This window comes from Dendrobates tinctorius, unplaced genomic scaffold (assembly GCF_039654945.1).
Source record: "Dendrobates tinctorius isolate UK_male_01 unplaced genomic scaffold, ASM3965494v1 ptg000301l, whole genome shotgun sequence".
In the NCBI taxonomy this organism is placed as follows: Eukaryota; Metazoa; Chordata; class Amphibia; order Anura; family Dendrobatidae; genus Dendrobates; species Dendrobates tinctorius.
This window is the reverse complement of record NW_027361968.1, coordinates 425661-444646: the sequence shown is the minus strand read 5'-3', so window position 1 is coordinate 444646 and position 18986 is coordinate 425661. Positions and strand designations below refer to the sequence as shown.

General features: G+C 45.1%; 1 protein-coding gene across 1 annotated transcript in view; it reads right to left on the bottom strand.

The window, feature by feature from the left end:
- Positions 1-4750: 4750 nt before the first annotated feature.
- Positions 4751-18986, bottom strand: part of LOC141073438 (uncharacterized) — a 37668-nt gene continuing 23432 nt past the window's right edge. Inside the window, exons 2-4 of the mRNA XM_073560650.1 lie at positions 14716-14842; positions 9279-9346; positions 4751-5481 (exon numbers count right to left, since the gene is read on the bottom strand). Coding sequence (XP_073416751.1) covers positions 5159-5481; positions 9279-9346; positions 14716-14842 — 518 coding nt within the window. The 3' untranslated portion in view covers positions 4751-5158. The remainder of the gene's footprint in view (positions 5482-9278; positions 9347-14715; positions 14843-18986) is intronic.

Genomic DNA, 18986 nt, shown 5'->3' with positions numbered 1-18986 from the left:
GGTCAGTGTTAGTAGTTTGAACTGGATTCGTTGGGGAATTGTGAGCAAGTGGAGGGATTTGCAGAGGGGAGAGACGGGAGTAGCGAGGAGAGAGGTGGATTAGTCGGGCAGCAGAATTGAGGACAGACTGGAGTGGTGCAAGAGAGATAGCAGGGAGGCCACAGAGGAGAGTGTTGCAGTAGTCAAGGCAGGAGATGATGAGGGCATGTACAAGAGTTTTAGTAGATTGAGGGCTGAGGAAAGGACGGATTCTGGAAATATTTTTGAGTTGGAGGCGACAGGAGGTGGCAAGAGTTTGGACGTGTGGTTTGAAGGACAGGGCAGAGTCGAGAGTTACTCTGAGGCAGCGGATTTCAGGTGCGGGAGAGAGCGTGATGCCGTTTACCATAATAGATAGATCGGGTAGGGAAGATACGTGAGATGGAGGAAAGCTAATGAGTTCAGTTTTGTCTACGTTGAGTTTTAGGAAGCGAGAGGTGAAAAAGGAGGATATGGCTGATAGATACTCCGGGATTCTGGACAGCAGAAAGGTGACATCTGAGCCAGAGAGGTAGATCTGAGTGTCGTCTGCATACAGGTGGTCCTGGAAGCCATGGGACTTTATGAGTTGTCCTAGGCCAAGACTATAGATGGAAAAAGGTAGGGGCCCCAGGACAGAGGCTTGGGGGACTCCAACAGAGAGGGGGCGGGATGAGGAGGTAGTGTGGGAGTGGGAAATGCTGAATGTGAGAAAGGTATGAGGAAATCCAGGACAGGACAAGGTCTTTGATGCCAAGGGAAGAAAGAATCTGTAGCAGTAGGCAGTGGTCAACTGTGTCAAAGGCAGAGGACAGGTCGAGAAGGAGGAGGATGGAGAACTGTCTGTTATCTTTGGCTGTGAGTAAGTCATTAGTAATTCTGGTCAGGGCAGTTTAAGTGGAGTGGTGGGGGCGGAAGCCAGAGTGCAGGATGTCAAGGAGAAGAATGCAAAGAAAAAAAAAAATTTTTATCTCATTATACCTCCTTTTTTTCCACAGCCCCTGCTTTGGGACTTTGAAAATTGTCTTCTTTCCTTATGCCTTGCCACTCCTACTGAGGTCAGTATCTCATGCTTGCTATACTTTCCTGAGCCAGCCGATCTTCTCCACCACCCCGCTTTGGTTTACCAGTTATCCAAGCACATTAGGATTAGTATTGTATATTTGTTTGCCAATAGTCTGCCATATCTCCTATGACCATCTGCTTGTCTTACGCTGCATCCCTGTTATTGCGCAGATCCTTGGGTAGTCCCATGTGTGTATGTATATATGTTTACATATTGTGTATCTATAGGGTTTTCTAGCAATACACCCTTTTTAAATTTTATTAATTTTGTACATATTTATGTCCACTATGTCTCTAGCCTTTTGTACATTATCTTGATCACTTTGTTTAGTGTGTTAAATTTTTTTTTTCTTTGCATTTTATCTTGCAGTATGGTTTGAGAAAGACCTAGGTATAGGTCGAAACGTAACCGTGTAAACCGTGCAATACTCATGTTTGGAATCTGATCTTTGTTTGCGGTGTTTTTTCACTTTTTTTGATTTATTGAAAAAATAAATAAAAATCATAATTACTCCTTTAATGACTCTGATGCATGTGACATCCAATTTTGAGTGTGACTGTCTACCCATTGACCTATATATTAGATAAAGCACTACTCCAACCAATCCTATACAAAATAAAACATGGAGGGATTAAGGAAGTACCAGCTGGGTAAATTGTGTATGAGGATACCTGGGTGAAAGTGTGGCGCACACCCCGACGTGCGTTTCAGAGCAAGTCCTTCATCACTCTCTTATTTGATATAAGTACTACTTGTCGACTTTTGTATACAAGTGTTGGAACTTTTTTTGCTTGTAGTGCCACTTTTTACCTTGTTTTTCCAATAAAAACATTTTTACTTTTCCAAAGTAATGGCTCCGTACTTCTTTGTACCACTTATTTGGTGCTTTTCCTCCTTTATCTCACTGTTTTGATGCGAATGGTCTGCCATTTATATATCCAGAAATATAACACCTTACCATTATTAAGCCTCCTCTGAAGGGACACATATATTATCTGCTTTATACTCAGTGTGTGTCCTCTCTGCCCTCTGCAGAAAGCAGTTTCTCGACATGGCTCAGGAATAGTCCCACTTCTTACTGTTCCAATGGACTATTGTGATCCTCGGTTGTGCTGGGCCAGATGAACATTACTGCAGGCGATATACCAGCTGCTGCACCTGTGGTTTGTAGGTAACTATTGCTTGATTTACAGGTGAAACCCTCTGTTCTTGAAACAAAGGGCCTGCAGCGTTGCTTTTACTGTCTCCTCTAGTGAGCGCTCTTGTCACTACTCGTTACTCACTCGAGCATCGCTTTGCTCGGGAAGCTCGTTACTCAGCAGGCATTTTGTTAATGCTTGAGCAGAAGTTCGAGTCCCCGCCCACATGTTTGGCGCTTTTTAGACAGCCAATGAGCATGTGGGGATTGCCTGCCAGTAACTATAATGCCACAGCCATCTCAATTGTGGCATTACTGTGATTGGCTGGCCGCATAGTAACATCAGGTCTGTATATATGATCCGGGTCGCCATGATCGTCATACTGTACCCCGGACCCAGGCAGCACAGGGAGAGGTGCTGGTGAGAGAGTTGTAGCTGTGTATTAGCCAGGATTCAACCACATTTATATTTCTGTGTAGCCCAACAGCAGCAGCTATTCTTAGGGCTAATGATAATCAATAGTAATACTGCTGGTAGCAGCAATTGGGGAGAGATTGTCTTGAAGGAATTGTGTAGGACAGGATATGGGGAATTGTACGTCGTTTATGCTGAAACCTGCAACTCAGACCAAAATTCCCCTTCTCAGGGTTAGTAATAATCTTTTTGCTCTTAATCCTTCAAATTGTTCTGAGCAGGGAAATATTATTCACCATTTACACTACAGCCGTTGTGCATCAAAAGCTCCAGCCAGACTTGGTTGCATCTCAATTGCATTGCTATATTGCTCATGCAATGTAACTAGTCCATCTGAGGTGTACAAATTTTCCTGCAATAGTAATACTGTAATTTTTTTCAGCAGTGTAATTTTATACAGTATTTATCGTGCTGCAGTTGTGCCTCCTAAAAAAAAAACATTGTTTGGTTACAAATAGCCTCACTATATTGATACTGGAGTCTAAGACGTCCATCTGAAGTGGGCAAATATTGCTGACATTGAAATACTGCATAGAGGGCAATAATGGAGGTGGTAGGGAAGAACAATGATGGAGGAGGTGGAGAGGGCAATGAAGGAGGTGGGGGAGAGGACAATGATAGGATGTGGGGGGGGACAATGAGGGATGTGGTGGATTGGGATGGGAGGAAATTGGACTTACAGTATAATGGACTTATGGGAGGAGAACATTAGATATGGATGTAAAATGAATTGAGTAGTGGAGGGGGGTGCTAAGCCCTATAGCGTCCTCCCCATCTCACAATTCAGTATGATGCTATTGGGGAATTAATTTTTTTTGGGATTGGGAGAGGAAGCGATAAGGGGCATAGGACCCTTTATAATGAATCAAAGGTGGGAGAAGACGATGTCAGGGTCTTGTAATGAATTGTGAGGTGACGTAGGAGGCTCAGTACCTGATGGCATCTTCTCCCACCCTCATTCATTATGATGCTATCAAGGACTTATAATGAATGATGAGGACACAGGACAGGGACTGCGGCTATGTGCACGTTCAGGATTTGCAGGGGAAAATTCTGCTGTATTTCCTAATGTGTTGGCAGGAAGAAAGTTGCGGAAAATACATTTATTTTTTTCTCCACCTTTTCCCATGCTTTTGTTACGTATTTTCCCCATTAGTACGGGTGAAATACGCTGCGAGAATTGACATTATTCAGATTTTAATCTGCTGCAAATCTGTAAGGAAAAAACAGGCAGCGTGTGCATGAGGCTTCAGGGATCTCACTCACTGTTCCTGTACTGTAAACCTTGTACATATTCCGTGTGCAAAGAGCCCTACAGGTAACTGAGGAGAGTCACAGACTGAATAGTTTTTATTATTGGGCGGCAGAGATTATAGGTAATGGGGCCACAGTGCTGATAATCACTGATATGTGGCTAATAGCATATTAATGGTGGGGTACATAGCTGTATTCGGGGGAGACACATGTATGTGACCTTGTTATTTTCAGGGCTGTGATGACCATCGTGACGAGTCGTGGCTGGGAGATGTCGACATGAAGGTCTGACCAGACGGAGAACAAACAGGAGAAAGCGGCTCTAACCAGACGAGTGGTCAGCGGTACGTGCCTGGATGGAGATATTATTCTGTATCTGTGTGACGTGGAGTGATAATGTTATCTGTACAATCCCTTATTCTACATTCTCACATTTGGGTGAAATGTCTGTATGCTTCCAGGTTTTCTACCAGACGGCTCAGAGGTTTATAGGACATCACAGGTACAGTATATGAAGCCAATTTCCACTTATCTCCTTCCTTAATTCAGTTTATCATGTAAGTCTCCATCTCAGGTTCTCACTGAGAAAAGGTGCAGACTCAGTGCCGAAACCCGCACCAAAGAGGGGGAGGCGACCTATGACGGACATAGCACGTCATAGATCACTAAGGGGTTGAATTAATGCACAGGTGGGCAAATGCTCTACATTGTCAATATGCTAACATGTACATAGTGCAACTAATAAGGAAACCCAAAAGAGAACACCGAACATATGGTCATAAAAGGTCTGAGACATAGATTAAAGTAATCGGGAACCTTTATTAAACAAGCAATGGTATATGGTGGCCCTAAAGAAAGCGAGTGCTCACACTATGGAAAATACAGAAATAAATACATAATAGATTAAAAAATAATTCCAGGATCACACGAGCCAATGTCATATACTGTACATGTGTGATACAAATCAGAACTAATAGTACAATAGTGGATGATTGTAATAAATGCATCAAACAATCACAAAAAGCATCGAAAAACGTCCACAAGGGAGTAGCAACGACAGGGTACGAGGACCCAACATGGGCAGAAATGCTACTCAAGAAGTGTTACCCATGATACGGTTTCTTTATGAATCAAAAGGTGTAAAGGAAATCACACAAGGACATACAGAAAGCGAGACAATTGGGCACTACTAGGACCCACGGGGCCCCTACAGTATGGCACATCCACCATTCTCCTTCTCCTGTTTTCGTTCCATTTCTCTCCTGTGCGCGAATTCCAACAGGAACCTTTTCCGGTCAATTCTCTCACCGATGGCGTCACGTTCCTCCAGCATCCGGAACTCCACATCTTTAATGATCTCCTGAACACATCTCAAGATGGTCTCTTGTTTCCCGCGGGTCTTCTTGTTGTCTTTGGCTGTGTAGTTTTCCAGAGAGAACATGTTCTTCACTCCCATCGTCCGGAACGACTCCTTCACTTGTGACAGATGACGACTGATCTCATGGGTCAGAACCACAGTCGGGAAGAGTCCTACGAGAGAAGCAGAATTAATCACCACCAGACACACGAGGAGTCCTCACGTCACACCAATATCTATGGAGGAGACTCCTACACAAGGGCTGTAATGGGCCCAGTATGTACAAAGGAGAAGCCGCAACCAACGTTCTCTACACAACATATACAATTGTCCTCATACAGTATACAAGTAACATACAGATACCCGAATATATGCAGGTCATATACCTATCCTTCATATAATGGCGCAAAATGCACACATACATTACATGACATACAGAACACATCTACTGTACTAGATACTATATATATAAACACACACAAGACATAAATACTATATAAACATATATAGGACAGACACATAGAAAGTTTGTCTTGTTTTCCCGTGTGAACAGGAGCCACGTTTTGGATTCTGGCTCGTCCTGGACTTCTCTCTTGGTCTCGGGCTATGTATTGGGGCATTGGTGCCGGTTGGCACATTGGTGGTGACTGGTGTATTAGCATTGTCTTACTGTTGTTGGTATTGGTCGGGTTATTGATGTTCCGCTCTCAGTTATCGTGTTGTTTGTTAGGTTGTTTTGGTCGGTGGCTGATGTTGATTTGGTGCATTGTCCTGGGTTAATGTACTGGTATTAATTTTGGTATTAGGGGGCGCAGTATCTTTTGCACTTGTGTTAAAGGGGATTAGTGAAGGGATTCACTAAGCTGAGGATCAGGATGAGCAGACAGTACTGGACAAGCTGGATGGCATGTGTAGAGAGATGGATATACTAGGCAGGGTCGGACTGGCCTGGTGGGGTACTGGTGAAATGCCCGGTGGGCCCCATAGAGAGAAAAAGGAGGAAGGAAGGAAAATCAAAAAAGTTTTTATGGATACAGGCCCTTTAAAAGCGCAGGAGGCAGGGGCGCACGCACACGGACCTGAGCCGCCACCATAACCAGGGTCGACGTCACCACCCGGTGAACGCAGGCAAGTACAGGGGGCCCTGGGCAAATAGGGGGACACACGCTTGTGGGGACCTTGACTCCACCCCTCGAATACTCACCTCTCCTCACTCCCAGCAGTTACAGTGTCTTGTGACGTCTCAGGGTGGACGGCGCCATGACATTACCACAGCGCCCCCTCTGTCCTGAGCACTGCAGTCAGGAGAGGACCTGAGTGTCAGACCTGCTGCGGGAACGGGAGAGGTGAGGAGGATCTGAGGTTTTTTATGTATGAGCAGTTACGTTTTTAAGCGCAGTGTCAAAGCTTTTCTGTAGTATTAAAAAAAAAGCATTAAAAGCGCGGCTTCATATCAGCACCAAAACCGCACTAAATAAGGGGGAAAACACATAAAGGAAACACGGCAAACACGCAATGATCAGAGAAGATTGTTACTGCGTTGTCTGCAGAAAACGGGCAGAAAAAAAACAGAGTTTACATGGATTTGTGCTGATTATTCATTTTTTTTAAACATGACAATATTTTAATAATTTTATAGGAAGAAAAAAAATCTTTTATTCTCAAACTAGAAATCGACTGCGGTGTCCAATGTATCTCTATGTAATCTGTGGAGTCAGTGTCTGCTATAACAGATCAAGTATAGAGAACGCTCCCCAGGACATCGCCAGAGCTTGTGACTTAGGATGTCCAGCTCCCGCCCGGATAGGGACGGCTGTGGGTCTGAGATCTCTTTTGTAATTGCTTATAATAAAAATGTCATTTTTATAGGAACAAAAATCTGACTTTTTTCACCTCAGAATACAGGTACAAAGGAATATACTGCTGTATCCAATGTGCTTGTATTGTCTGCGTCTGGGTTCACTGCCTGTGAAACAGGTCAAGATTACCAAATTATCCGCCCTATATTACCATGAGCTCAATGGTAAGGCTGCTGCCTGCAAATAAAGGAAAGCAAGCTCAAGACCTGGGAAACCCGATGGCAGGTAAGATAAATTAATTAAATATCATTCATGCGCTGAGCCGGGAGAAGCTGCCCCGCCCCAGAGGAGGAGACGTCGGAAAGGTGAGTATAGAAGCCGGGAGAAAAGCTAAGACGTAACGGGACACGGGACTGAGCCCTCAAAATCAAGACAGTCCTGCTGAATCCGGGACAGTTGGGAGCTATGAGAAATATGATTGTTCAGGTCCGTACTAGTGATTGAGCACTAAAATGCTTGGGTGTTTGTTACTCAAATCTAGCAGGTTGGATGCAAAGACAGGCTCGACTAGAGGAAGGAGTATAATGGAAGTCATGGGAAAGTCCAGCATTTTTCTGGAAGACCCAGCCAGGAGGGCATAAACATTGCTGCAATGGATGGAAACTTTAAGGGGAAGACACCTGGGCACATCTCTGACTCCCAGGTCACTGCTGGGAATGAAAAAAAATAACAATAATTTAACAAAATGATGTAAATTCACTCCTCCCCCCTATTTTTCATAACCAGCCAAGGTAAAGCAGAATTATCAGGCTGGGAAGGTCCATGGTTATTTGTCACATCCATTAGATGTGAATAGAGGTCACTTTACTGATATTTACAGTCGCCGGAACTGAATTCGGGGAGTGTGGACTATGACAGAACTTTATGGGAATATTTTTTATAATAAATTGGTGAACGAGGGACAGTATGGGGGAGACTTTATTCAAATAAACTGTTCTTTTTCTGTGTCTGTTTTTTTATTTCTTATTACTGGGCTAGTAATGGGCATGTCTGATAGATGGCTCTCCATTAAGTCCAAAGTGCTGCCACTTCCAGATCATCTGCACATACCCTTATAATTCTATAGTTCTGCTACTCACCAGAACTGTCATTCATGGAGCAAGAATGCCCGCCCCTACAGATACTAGGAAGTAAGGAGACTTTAAAGGGAATCTGTCACCTATTTATAGCCCTATCAGCTGCCGGCACCGCCATCAGGGGCTTATCTACAGCATTCTGTAATGCATTGTGTAATGCTGTAGATAAGCCCCTGATGTAACCTGAAAGAGAAGAAAAACACGTTAGATTATACTCACCGGGGGGCGGTGGGTGTCGCTGCCCGGTCCGGCACCTCCCATCTTCTAGAGATGACGTCCTCCTCACGCCTGCGCAGGAGCCAAGGGAGAAGTAAGGAGGAGGACATCATCGTATGAAGATGGGAGGCGCCAGACCCGACGGCTACCGCACCGCGCCCCCCGGTGAGTATAATTTAACTAATATAATCTAATCGGAGGCTTATCTACATAATTACAGTATGCTGTAGATAAGCCCCTGATGGTGGTGCCGGCAGCTCACATTTCAAAAAAAGGGGTGACAGATTCCCTTTAAGGAAACTACATCGCTCTGAACTGCGCAAAAGACAACCTGAGAATACTCGGTTGTAGCACAGATGGATATGTGGGCAGCTGTGAGATACAACAAAGGGGTGATTGTCAAGTGATACCCTGGGAATAAGTTGTAGCAGAGCTCAGTGATAATAGAGCTGGGAATGGGATGCAAGCAGGCTGTGCCCCCAAGTCAATACTCAGGTTACAAGTATGCTGCCTGAGCAGTCCTAAAAGGCCCAACAAGGTGACCTCAGAAATGTGACCCACCATAGTTATCCAATGTGAATGAATGCAGAGATAGACCGCTGCGAAAGAAAGGGGGCATGGATCCACTCTGGAGCCAAAACAGGCAAGTAACCATTGGCATTAATTGATGCATTGTTATTGCCCAGTTGGTTGTTGTGATCGGGTTGATTGCTGTATTGCTATTCGTTGGTGAATTGTCATTGATTGGTGCATTGGTATTGATTAGTGGTTGGAGGATTAGAGGATTGGCGCTCACACAGTGACCACAGATGACGGTACCTGTGATATCTCTGGCAGCAATAAGAATCTCTTTCATCTCATTGACATTGGTGACCAGACAGTCAGCACTGGAAGAGAAGAAGAACATCACAGCGATTCATCTACATGGAAACATCAGTTATTATTATTACTACTATTAACAACCCGAAACGCGCGTCGGGTGTGGTGCTTCCCCGGTAACTACTCCAGCAGTGAATACCCATTACCCTGTGCTATTTTATTATTTGTCTTGTTCAATATATGTCTGGCTGATTTACATGTTATACACTGACTACTTTCTGATATGGCATTTTTTTTAAAATAATATTTACCTATATCTCCCTATACATTATTGGCTACCCTAAGTGTTCGGGACCACTTACACATATATTTTTTATCTATATAAATAGGCACCTCATTAATGTTTGATACTCAGAGTATATATTTATGCTCTATTTCATCCGGTTGTTCCCACCTTATGTCTGTACTGGTGGGGTGCTCTTTTTTTATGTGATTTTTTTATGTCTTTGATAAACTTTATTTACTTTTAAAATGTACATTTTGGCTCTGTGTAAAGCTTCCCCCTCCCCCCCTTTGGATTTTCTATAATCTAGTTGCGTAAAACTGAAGATTTTGTAATGAAAATTATATTACTAAACTTACTGTGATGTTACGGGGGGGAAATGTTTTATGAAACTGAGAATTGTACAAGTGTCATATAATGAATTAGCCCAGACTTGGTACTGAAGGGAACTGGATGCAGTCACAGTAAACAATGTTTCTCTTGGTTTTCACTCTCACACCCATAATTCTTCACTTCCTGCCAACCCCCCTGATCCCCACACCTAGTAATGAACTGGTCATCTCTCCCTCTATCCTCCCTCATCCATCTCACCTCCTCCTCAGAACTGTTCATCCACATACAATCCTCTGTCTCCAAACACAGACAGTCCTCTCATGCCCTCTCATGCAATCTCCTGCCCTTTCCTGCTCCCACCTGCCCTCTCCTGTCCCCTCATGCCCTCTCCTGTCCCCTCTTGGCCGCTCATGCCTTCACCTGCTCCCTCTTGCCCTTTCCTGCCCTCTCATGCCTTCTCCTACCCACTCTTGTCCTCTCTTGTCCCCTCATGCCCTCTTCTGTTCCCACCTGCCCCCTCCTGCCCTCTCCTGACCTCTCTTGCCCTCTCCTGCCCCCACCTCCTATCACTCTCTCTGCTCCTCTTCACTGCCGGCGATATTTCGCCAGATCCTGGTCCTCCTCACCACATCCTCACAGTCACTTCCACCTCCCATCCATGCTCTATCACAATTTTACCAGCCTTTCTAGTCTTATATCCATTTGCCTGGCTCACCCCCTCTGGCACGGCCACTCCTGCTGCACTTTCTTGTGGTGGATTCCATCTTTCTCACATTCCAGCAGCAAGCATGGTGGAATAGTTGGTTTTCTCCTGTCAGATAACTGCTCCTTCATCCAATTCCCCTACCACCCTTCATTATTCTCCCTTCTTTTGAAGTGCACTCTGCCCGCATCTACTCCCCCCAACCTCCAACTGGCTGTCATTTACCGCGCCTCAAGGCCATCGCCATCCAACAACTTTTTTGACCACTTCACTACCTGACTACTTTATTTCCATTTCCTTTCCACTGACATCCCCACTATAATCATGGGCGACTTCAACATCCCCATTGACACTTCCCACTCAGCTGTCTCCAAGCTTCGGCCTCGTTCAATGGTTCTCCCCAGCTACTCACAAAGATGGCCACACACTGGACCTCATCTTAACCCGCCTCTGTTCCCTATCTAACCAGTGCAACTCACCTTTCCCTGTGTCTGACCACAACCTACTTACATTCTCTTCCCTCTCCTAGCCAGGTCCACAATCCCCACTCCACAAACCTGCACACCCTCGCAGAAACCCCAAACACATTGATTTACACTTTGAGTCCCTACTCCCTCGCCAGACATAAGTTCCTTACACAATGTGGATGCCGGTTCCACTTTATATAACACCACAATAGTTGCAGCTCCCAAATTAATTACCCCACCTCACACATACCAAAGCTCACACAAACAACAGGCAACCCTGGCACACCAGCCTGACTAAAGAACTGAGGCGGTCTTCCAGGGTTGCTGAGCGGATATGGAAGAGATACCATTCCAGCATGCACTTCATCACATACAAACAGTCCCTCACAAATATCAAGTTCACATTCACTGCTGTAAACCAAACCTACTTCTCATATCTCATCCTTCCTGTCTCACAATCCTAAACAGCTATTCAACACTTTCAATTCTCTCCTCCATCCCCCAGCGCCTCTTCCCCCTCATCTCATTTCAGTTGAAGACTTTGCCTAATTCTTCAAGCAGATGATTGACAGCATCAGAGAATGCTTTGGCCTACAACCCCCACAGCCCCTACTCCTAACTACTCAGCTCTCCTTCTCCAAAACCAGCTTCTCCAGCATTTCAGAAGATAAACTTCTCCCTCTACTCTCCAGATCAAATCTCACACCTGAGCACTTGACCAGATCCCGTCACACCTCATCCCAAACCTCACCACAGTCTTCATCCAAACCTTAACCCATCTCTTCAACCCATCACTAACAACTAGTGCCTTCCCCTCATGCTATAAACATGCCTTGATCACACCCATCCTCAAAAAGCCACCTTTGACCCAACGCTTCATATTAATTCTCCCCAATGCCTCAAAACTACTGGAACATGTCAATATTGAACTGTCCTCCCACCTCTCCTCCTGCTAACTCTTTGACTGGTTACAATCTGGCTTCTGACAGCCTCAGTGTAATGAAACTGCCCTGACTAAAGTCACCAATCACCTACTAATGGCCAAAGTCAAGCGACACTACACTGTCCTCCTCCTGGACCTGTCCTCTGCCTTCGACACAGAGGACCATTCCCTCTTCTACAGATTGGCCCTATTTTGGAACTATTCATACCTAACAAACATTCAGTGTCTCCCACTCACACACCACCTCCTTATCTTGCCCCCTATCTGTTGGTGTCCCCCAAGGTTCAGTTCTGCTCATCTCCATATACACCTTCAGCCTCGGCCAGCTCATAGAATCTCACGGCCTTCAGTATCACCTTTATACTAATGACACACAGATCTACATCTCTGGACCAGATATCACCTCCCTACTAACCAGAATTCCACTATGTCTGTCCACTATCTCATCCTTCTTCTTTGCTAGATTTCTAAAACTTAACATGGACAATACAAAATTCATCATCTTTCCCCCATCTCACGTGACCCCCCCAACAGACCTATCCATTAAAGTAAACGGCTGCCCACTCTCTCCAGTCCCACAAGCTCGCTTCCTCAAGGTAATACTCACAGACGCGGATTCTTTACAGTAAGAGCAGTGAGACTATGGAACTCTCTGCCATATGATGTTGTAATGAGTGATTCCCTACTAACATGTAAGAAGGGACTGGATGCATTTCTTGAAAAGTATAATATTACAGGGTATATACACTAGTTTCCTTAATATTGCGTTGATCCAGGGAGCTAGTCTGATTGCCGTATGTGGAGTCGGGAAGGAATTTTTTTCCCCAATGTGAAGCTTACTGTTTGCCACATGGGTTTTTTTGCCTTCCTCTGGATCAACATGTTAGGGCAAGTTAGGATAGGATATGGGTTGAACTAGATGGACTTAACGTCTCCCTTCAACCTTAATAACTATGTTACTATTCTTGACTCTGATCTCTCCTTCAAACCACATATCCAAGCACTTTCCACCTCCTGCCAATTCCAACTCAAAAATATTTTACAGATCCGCACATTCCTTAATAAAGAATCTCCAAAAACCCTAGTCCATTCCCTCATCATCTCCCGCCTTGACTACTGCAACCTCTAACACTCTCGCACCCCTCCAATCTAATAATAATAATAATAAATTTTATTTCTATAGCGCCGACATATTCCGCAGCACTTTACATTTCAGAGGGGATTTGTACAGACAATAGACATTACAGCATAACAATAATCACATAGATCATAACAGATACCAAGAGGAATGAGGGCCCTGCTCACAAGCTTACAGTCTATGAGGGAAAAAGGGAGACACGAAAGGTGGGTGGTAACAGTTGCCCTGATTGTTTGGACCAGTCATAATGATCTTTTTACTCTTAGACCTGTGACAGGGACAAGGGGGCATCCTCTACGTCTGGAGGAAAGAAGGTTTAAGCATACTCACGGACGCGGATTCTTTACTGTAAGAGCAGTGAGACTATGGAACTCTCTGCCATATGATGTTGTAATGAGTGATTCACTACTAAAATTTAAGAAGGGACTGGATGCCTTTCTTGAAAAGTATAATATTACAGGGTATATACACTAGTCTCCTTAATATTGCGTTGATCCAGGGAGCTAGTCTGATTGCCGTATGTGGAGTCGGGAAGGAATTGTTTTCCCCAATGTGAAGCTTACTGTTGCCACATGGGGTTTTTTTTGCCTTCCTCTGGATCAACATGTTAGGGCAAGTTAGGATAGGATATGGGGTGAACTAGATGGACTTAAAGTCTCCCTTCAACCTTAATAACTATGTTACTATGTTACTAAGTGTGTGACAGTACAGACACAGAGGGCTAGTGGATGCATAAAGCATGTGGGAACATGATGCGGGGAACCTGGTTATGGTCAAACTTTTGGCTGTGCCACACAGGGATAGATTAGGTTAATCTATCCTAAACTCTGCTACCTGACTAATCCACCTGCCCCCCGTTATTCCCCGGCCTCTCCCCTCTGTCAATCCCGGCACTGGCACCCCATTACCCAAAGACTCCAGTTCCAAACCCTAACCATGACATACAAAGCCATCCACAACCTGAGTCCTCCGTACATCTGTGACCTCGTCTCCCGGTACTTTCCTGCACGCAACCTCCGATCCTCACAAGATCTCCTTCTCTACTCCCCTCTTATCTCCTCTTCCTACAATCGCATACAAGATTTCTCCCGCGCATCACCCCTACTCTGGAACTCTCTACCACAACATATCAGACTCTCACCTACCATGGAAACCTTCAAAAAGAGCCTGAAGACCCACCTCTTCCGACAAGCCTACAACCTGCAGTAACCACCGATCCACCAAACCGCTGCACGACCAGCTCTACCCTCGCCTACTGTATCCTCACCCATCCCGTTGTAGACTGTGAGCCCTCACGGGCAGGGTCCTCTCTCCTCCTGTACCAGTCGTGACTTGTATTGTGTAAGATTACTGTACTTGTATGTATTATGTATACCCCTCCTCACATGTAAAGCGCCATGGAATAAATGGCACTATAATAATAAATAATAATAATAATAATGATAATAATTTTAAAAATTGTGCAAGTTGTTCTCGTGTGCAGTGAGATATTAAGTAAAATCTATTTCACAGAGGGTGTACTCATTTATGCTGAGCACTTTCTATACATAACATGTAACAGCTGGGTTACCTGTAGACGAGCACGGGGACAATGAAGTCTGAGGACAGATCCAGCCGCTCCGACTGCAGCAGAAGCTCCATCATGTCGTGGAATCCCTTCTGCCAATTCACCTTCTTCTCCAGCGGAAGGAAGTTCCCTGTGTGATCAATGCAGGAAAGTCACCGACGGAGATGATGAGGGGTGTAGTACTGACCACAGATGATGAGGGGCGTAGTACTGACCACAGATGATGAGGGGCGTAGTACTGACCACAGATGATGAGGGGCGTAGTACTGACCACAGGTGATGACGGGAGTAGTACTGACCACAGATGATGAGGGGCGTAGTACTGACCACAGATGATGAGGGGCGTAGTACTGACCACAGATGATGAGGGGCGTAGTACTGACCACAGATGATGAGGGGCGTAGTACTGACCACAGATGATGAAAGGCGTAGTACTGACCACAGATGATGAGGGGCGTAGTACTGACCACAGATGATGAGGGGCGTAGTACTGACCACAGATGATGAGGGGCGTAGTACTGACCACAGATGATGAGGGGCGTAGTACTGACCACAGATGATGAGGGGCGTAGTACTGACCACAGATGATGAGGGGTGTACTGTCATGGCCAAAAGTTTAGAGAATGACACAAATATTATATTTTCACATGATCTGCTGGCCTCTGGTTTTTATGTGTTTGTCAGATGTTTTTATCACATACAGAAATACAATTGCAATCATATTATGAGTAACAGAAGGTTATATTGACAGTTAGAATGAGTTAATGCAGCAAGTCAATATTTGCAGTGTTGACCCTTCTTCAGGACCTCAGCAATTCTCCCTGACATGCTCTCAATCAACTTCTGGATCAAATCCTGACTGATCGCAGTCCATTCTTGCAAAATCAATGCTTTTATTGTGTCTGAATTTGAAGGTTTTTGTTTGTCCACCCGTCTCTTGATGATTGACCACAAGTTCTCAATGGGATTAAGATCTGGGGAGTTTCCAGGCCATGGTCCCAAAATCTCTATGTTTTGTTCCCTGAGCCATTTAGTTATCACCTTTGCTTTATGGCAAGGTGCTCCATCATGTTGAAAAAGGCATTGTTGGGCGCCAAACTGCTCTTGGACGGTTGGGAGAAGTTGCTCTTGGAGGACATTCTGGTACCATTCTTTATTCATGGCTGTGTTTTTAGGCAAAACTGAGAGAGAGCCCATTCCCTTGGCTGAGAAGCCACCCCACACATGAATGGTTTCAGGATGCTTGACAGTTGGCATGAGACAAGACTGGTGGTAGTGCTCACCTGGTCTTCTCCGAATAAGCCGTTTTCCAGATGTCCCAAACAATCAAAGAGGGGATTCATCAGAGAAAATGACTTTACCCCAGTCCTCAGCAGTCCACTCCCTGTACCTCTTGCAGAATATCAGTCTGTCCATGATGTTTTTTCTGGAGAGAAGTGGCTTCTTTGCTGCCCTCCTTGAGACCAGGTCTTGCTCCAAGAGTCTCCACCTCACAGTGCGTGCAGATGCACTCACACCTGCCTGCTGCCATTCCTGAGCAAGCTCTGCACTGCTGGTAGCCCGATCCCGCAGCTGAAACACTTTTAAGAGCCGGTCCTGGCGCTTGCTGGTCTTTCTTGGGCGCCCTAGAGCCTTTTTGGCAACAAGGGAACCTCTCTCCTTGAAGTTCTTGATGATGCGATAGATTGTTGACTGAGGTGCAATCTTTCTAGCTGCGATACTCTTCCCTGTTAGGCCATTTTTGTGCAGTGCAATGATGACTGCACGTGTTTCTTTAGAGGTAACCATGGCTAACAGAAGAGAAACAATGATGCCAAGCACCAGCCTCCTTTTAAAGTGTCCAGTGGTGTCATTCTTACTTAATCATGACAGATTGATCTCCAGCCCTGTCCTCATCAACACCCACACCTGTGTTAGTGGAGCAATCACTGAAACGATGTTAGCTGGTCCTTTTAAGGCAGGGCTGCAATGATGTTGAAATGTGTTTTGGGGGATAAAGTTCATTTTCTAGGCAAATATTGACTTTCCAAGTAATTGCTGTTAGTATCACACAGGATAGGATTAGATACACGGCTCAGCAGTCAGTATCACACAGGAGAGGATTAGATACACGGCTCAGCAGTCAGTATCACACAGAAGAGGATTAGATACACGGCTCAGCAGTCAGTATCACACAAGATAGGATTAGATACACGGCTCAGCAGTCAGTATCACACAGGAGAGGATTAGATACACGGCTCAGCAGTCAGTATCACACAGGAGAGGATTAGATACACGGCTCAGCAGTCAGTATCACACAGGAGAGGATTAGATACATGGCTCAGCAGTCAGTATCACACAGGAGAGGATTAGATACACAGCTCAGCAGTCAGTATCACACAGGATAGGATTAGATACACGGCTCAGCAGTCAGTATCACACAGGATAGGATTAGATACACAGCTCAGCAGTCAGTATCACACAGGATAGGATTGGATACACAGTTCAGCAGTCAGTATCACAGGATAGGATTAGATACACGGCTCAGTAGACAGTATCACACAGGAGAGGATTAGATACACAGCTCCGCAGTCGGCATCACACAGGAGAGGATTAGATACACGGCTCAGCAGTCAGTATCATACAGGATAGGAATAGATACACGGCTCAGCAATCAGTATCACACAGGATAGGATTAGATACACAGCTCAGCAGTCAGCATCACACAGGAGAAGATTAGATACACGGCTTAGTAGACAGTATCACACAGGAGAGGATTAGATACACAGCTCAGCAGTCGGCATCACACAGGAGAGGATTAGATACACGGCTCAGCAGTCAGTATCACAGAGGATAGGATTAGATACACGGCTCAGCAGTCAGTATCACACAGGAGAGGATTAGATACACGGCTCAGCAGTCGGTATCACACAGGATAGGATTAGATACACGGCTCAGCAGTTGGTATCACACAGGATAGGATTAGATACACGGCTCAGCAGTCAGTATCACACAGGATAGGATTAGATACAAGGCTCCGTAGTCAGTATCACACAGGATAGGATTAGATACCCGGCTCAGCAGTCAGTATCACACAGGAAAGGATTAGAAACGCAGCTCAGCAGTCAGTATCACACAGGATAGGATTAGATACACAGCTCAGCAGTCAGCATCACACAGGATAGGATTAGATACACGGCTCAGCAGTCAGTATCACAAAGGAGAGGATTAGATACACGGCTCAGCAGTCAGTATCACAAAGGAGAGGATTAGATACACGGCTTAGTAGTCTGTATCACAGAGGATAGGATTAGATACAAGGCTTAGTAGACAGTATCACACAGGATAGGATTAGATACACGGCTCAGCAGTCAGCATCACACAGGAGAGGATTAGATACACGGCTTAGTAAACAATATCACACAGGAGAGGATTAGCTACACAGCTCAGCAGTCGGCATCACACAGGAGAGGATTAGATACACGGCTCAGCAGTCAGTATCACAGAGGATAGGATTAGATACACGGCTTAGTAGACAGTATCACACAGGATAGGATTAGATACACGGCTCAGCAGTCAGCATCACACAGGAGAGGATTAGATACACGGCTTAGTAGACAGTATCACACAGGAGAGGATTAGATACACAGCTCAGCAGTCGGCATCACACAGGAGAGGATTAGATACACGGCTCAGCAGTCAGTATCACAGAGGATAGGATTAGATACACGGCTCAGCAGTCGGTATCACACAGGATAGGATTAGATACACGGCTCAGCAGTTGGTATCACACAGGATAGGATTAGATACACGGCTCAGCAGTCAGTATCACACAGGATAGGATTAGATACAAGGCTCCGTAGTCAGTATCACACAGGATAGGATTAGATACGCGGCTCAGCAGTCAGTATCACACAGGATAGGATTAGATACACAGCTCAGCAGTCAGCATCACACAGGATAGGATTAGATACACGGCGCAGCAGTCAGTATCACACAGGAGAGGATTAGATACACTGCTCAGTAGACAGTATCACACAGGAGAGGATTAGATACACGGCTCAGCAGTCAGTATCACACAGGAGAGGATTAGATACACGGCTCAGCAGTCAGTATCACATAGGAGAGGATTAGATACACGGCTCAGCAGTCAGTATCACACAGGATAGAATTAGATACACGGCTCAGCAGTCGGTATCACACAGGATAGGATTAGATACCCAGCTCAGCAGTCAGTATCACACAGGAGCGGATTAGATACACAGCTCAGCAGTCAGTATCACACAGGATAGGAT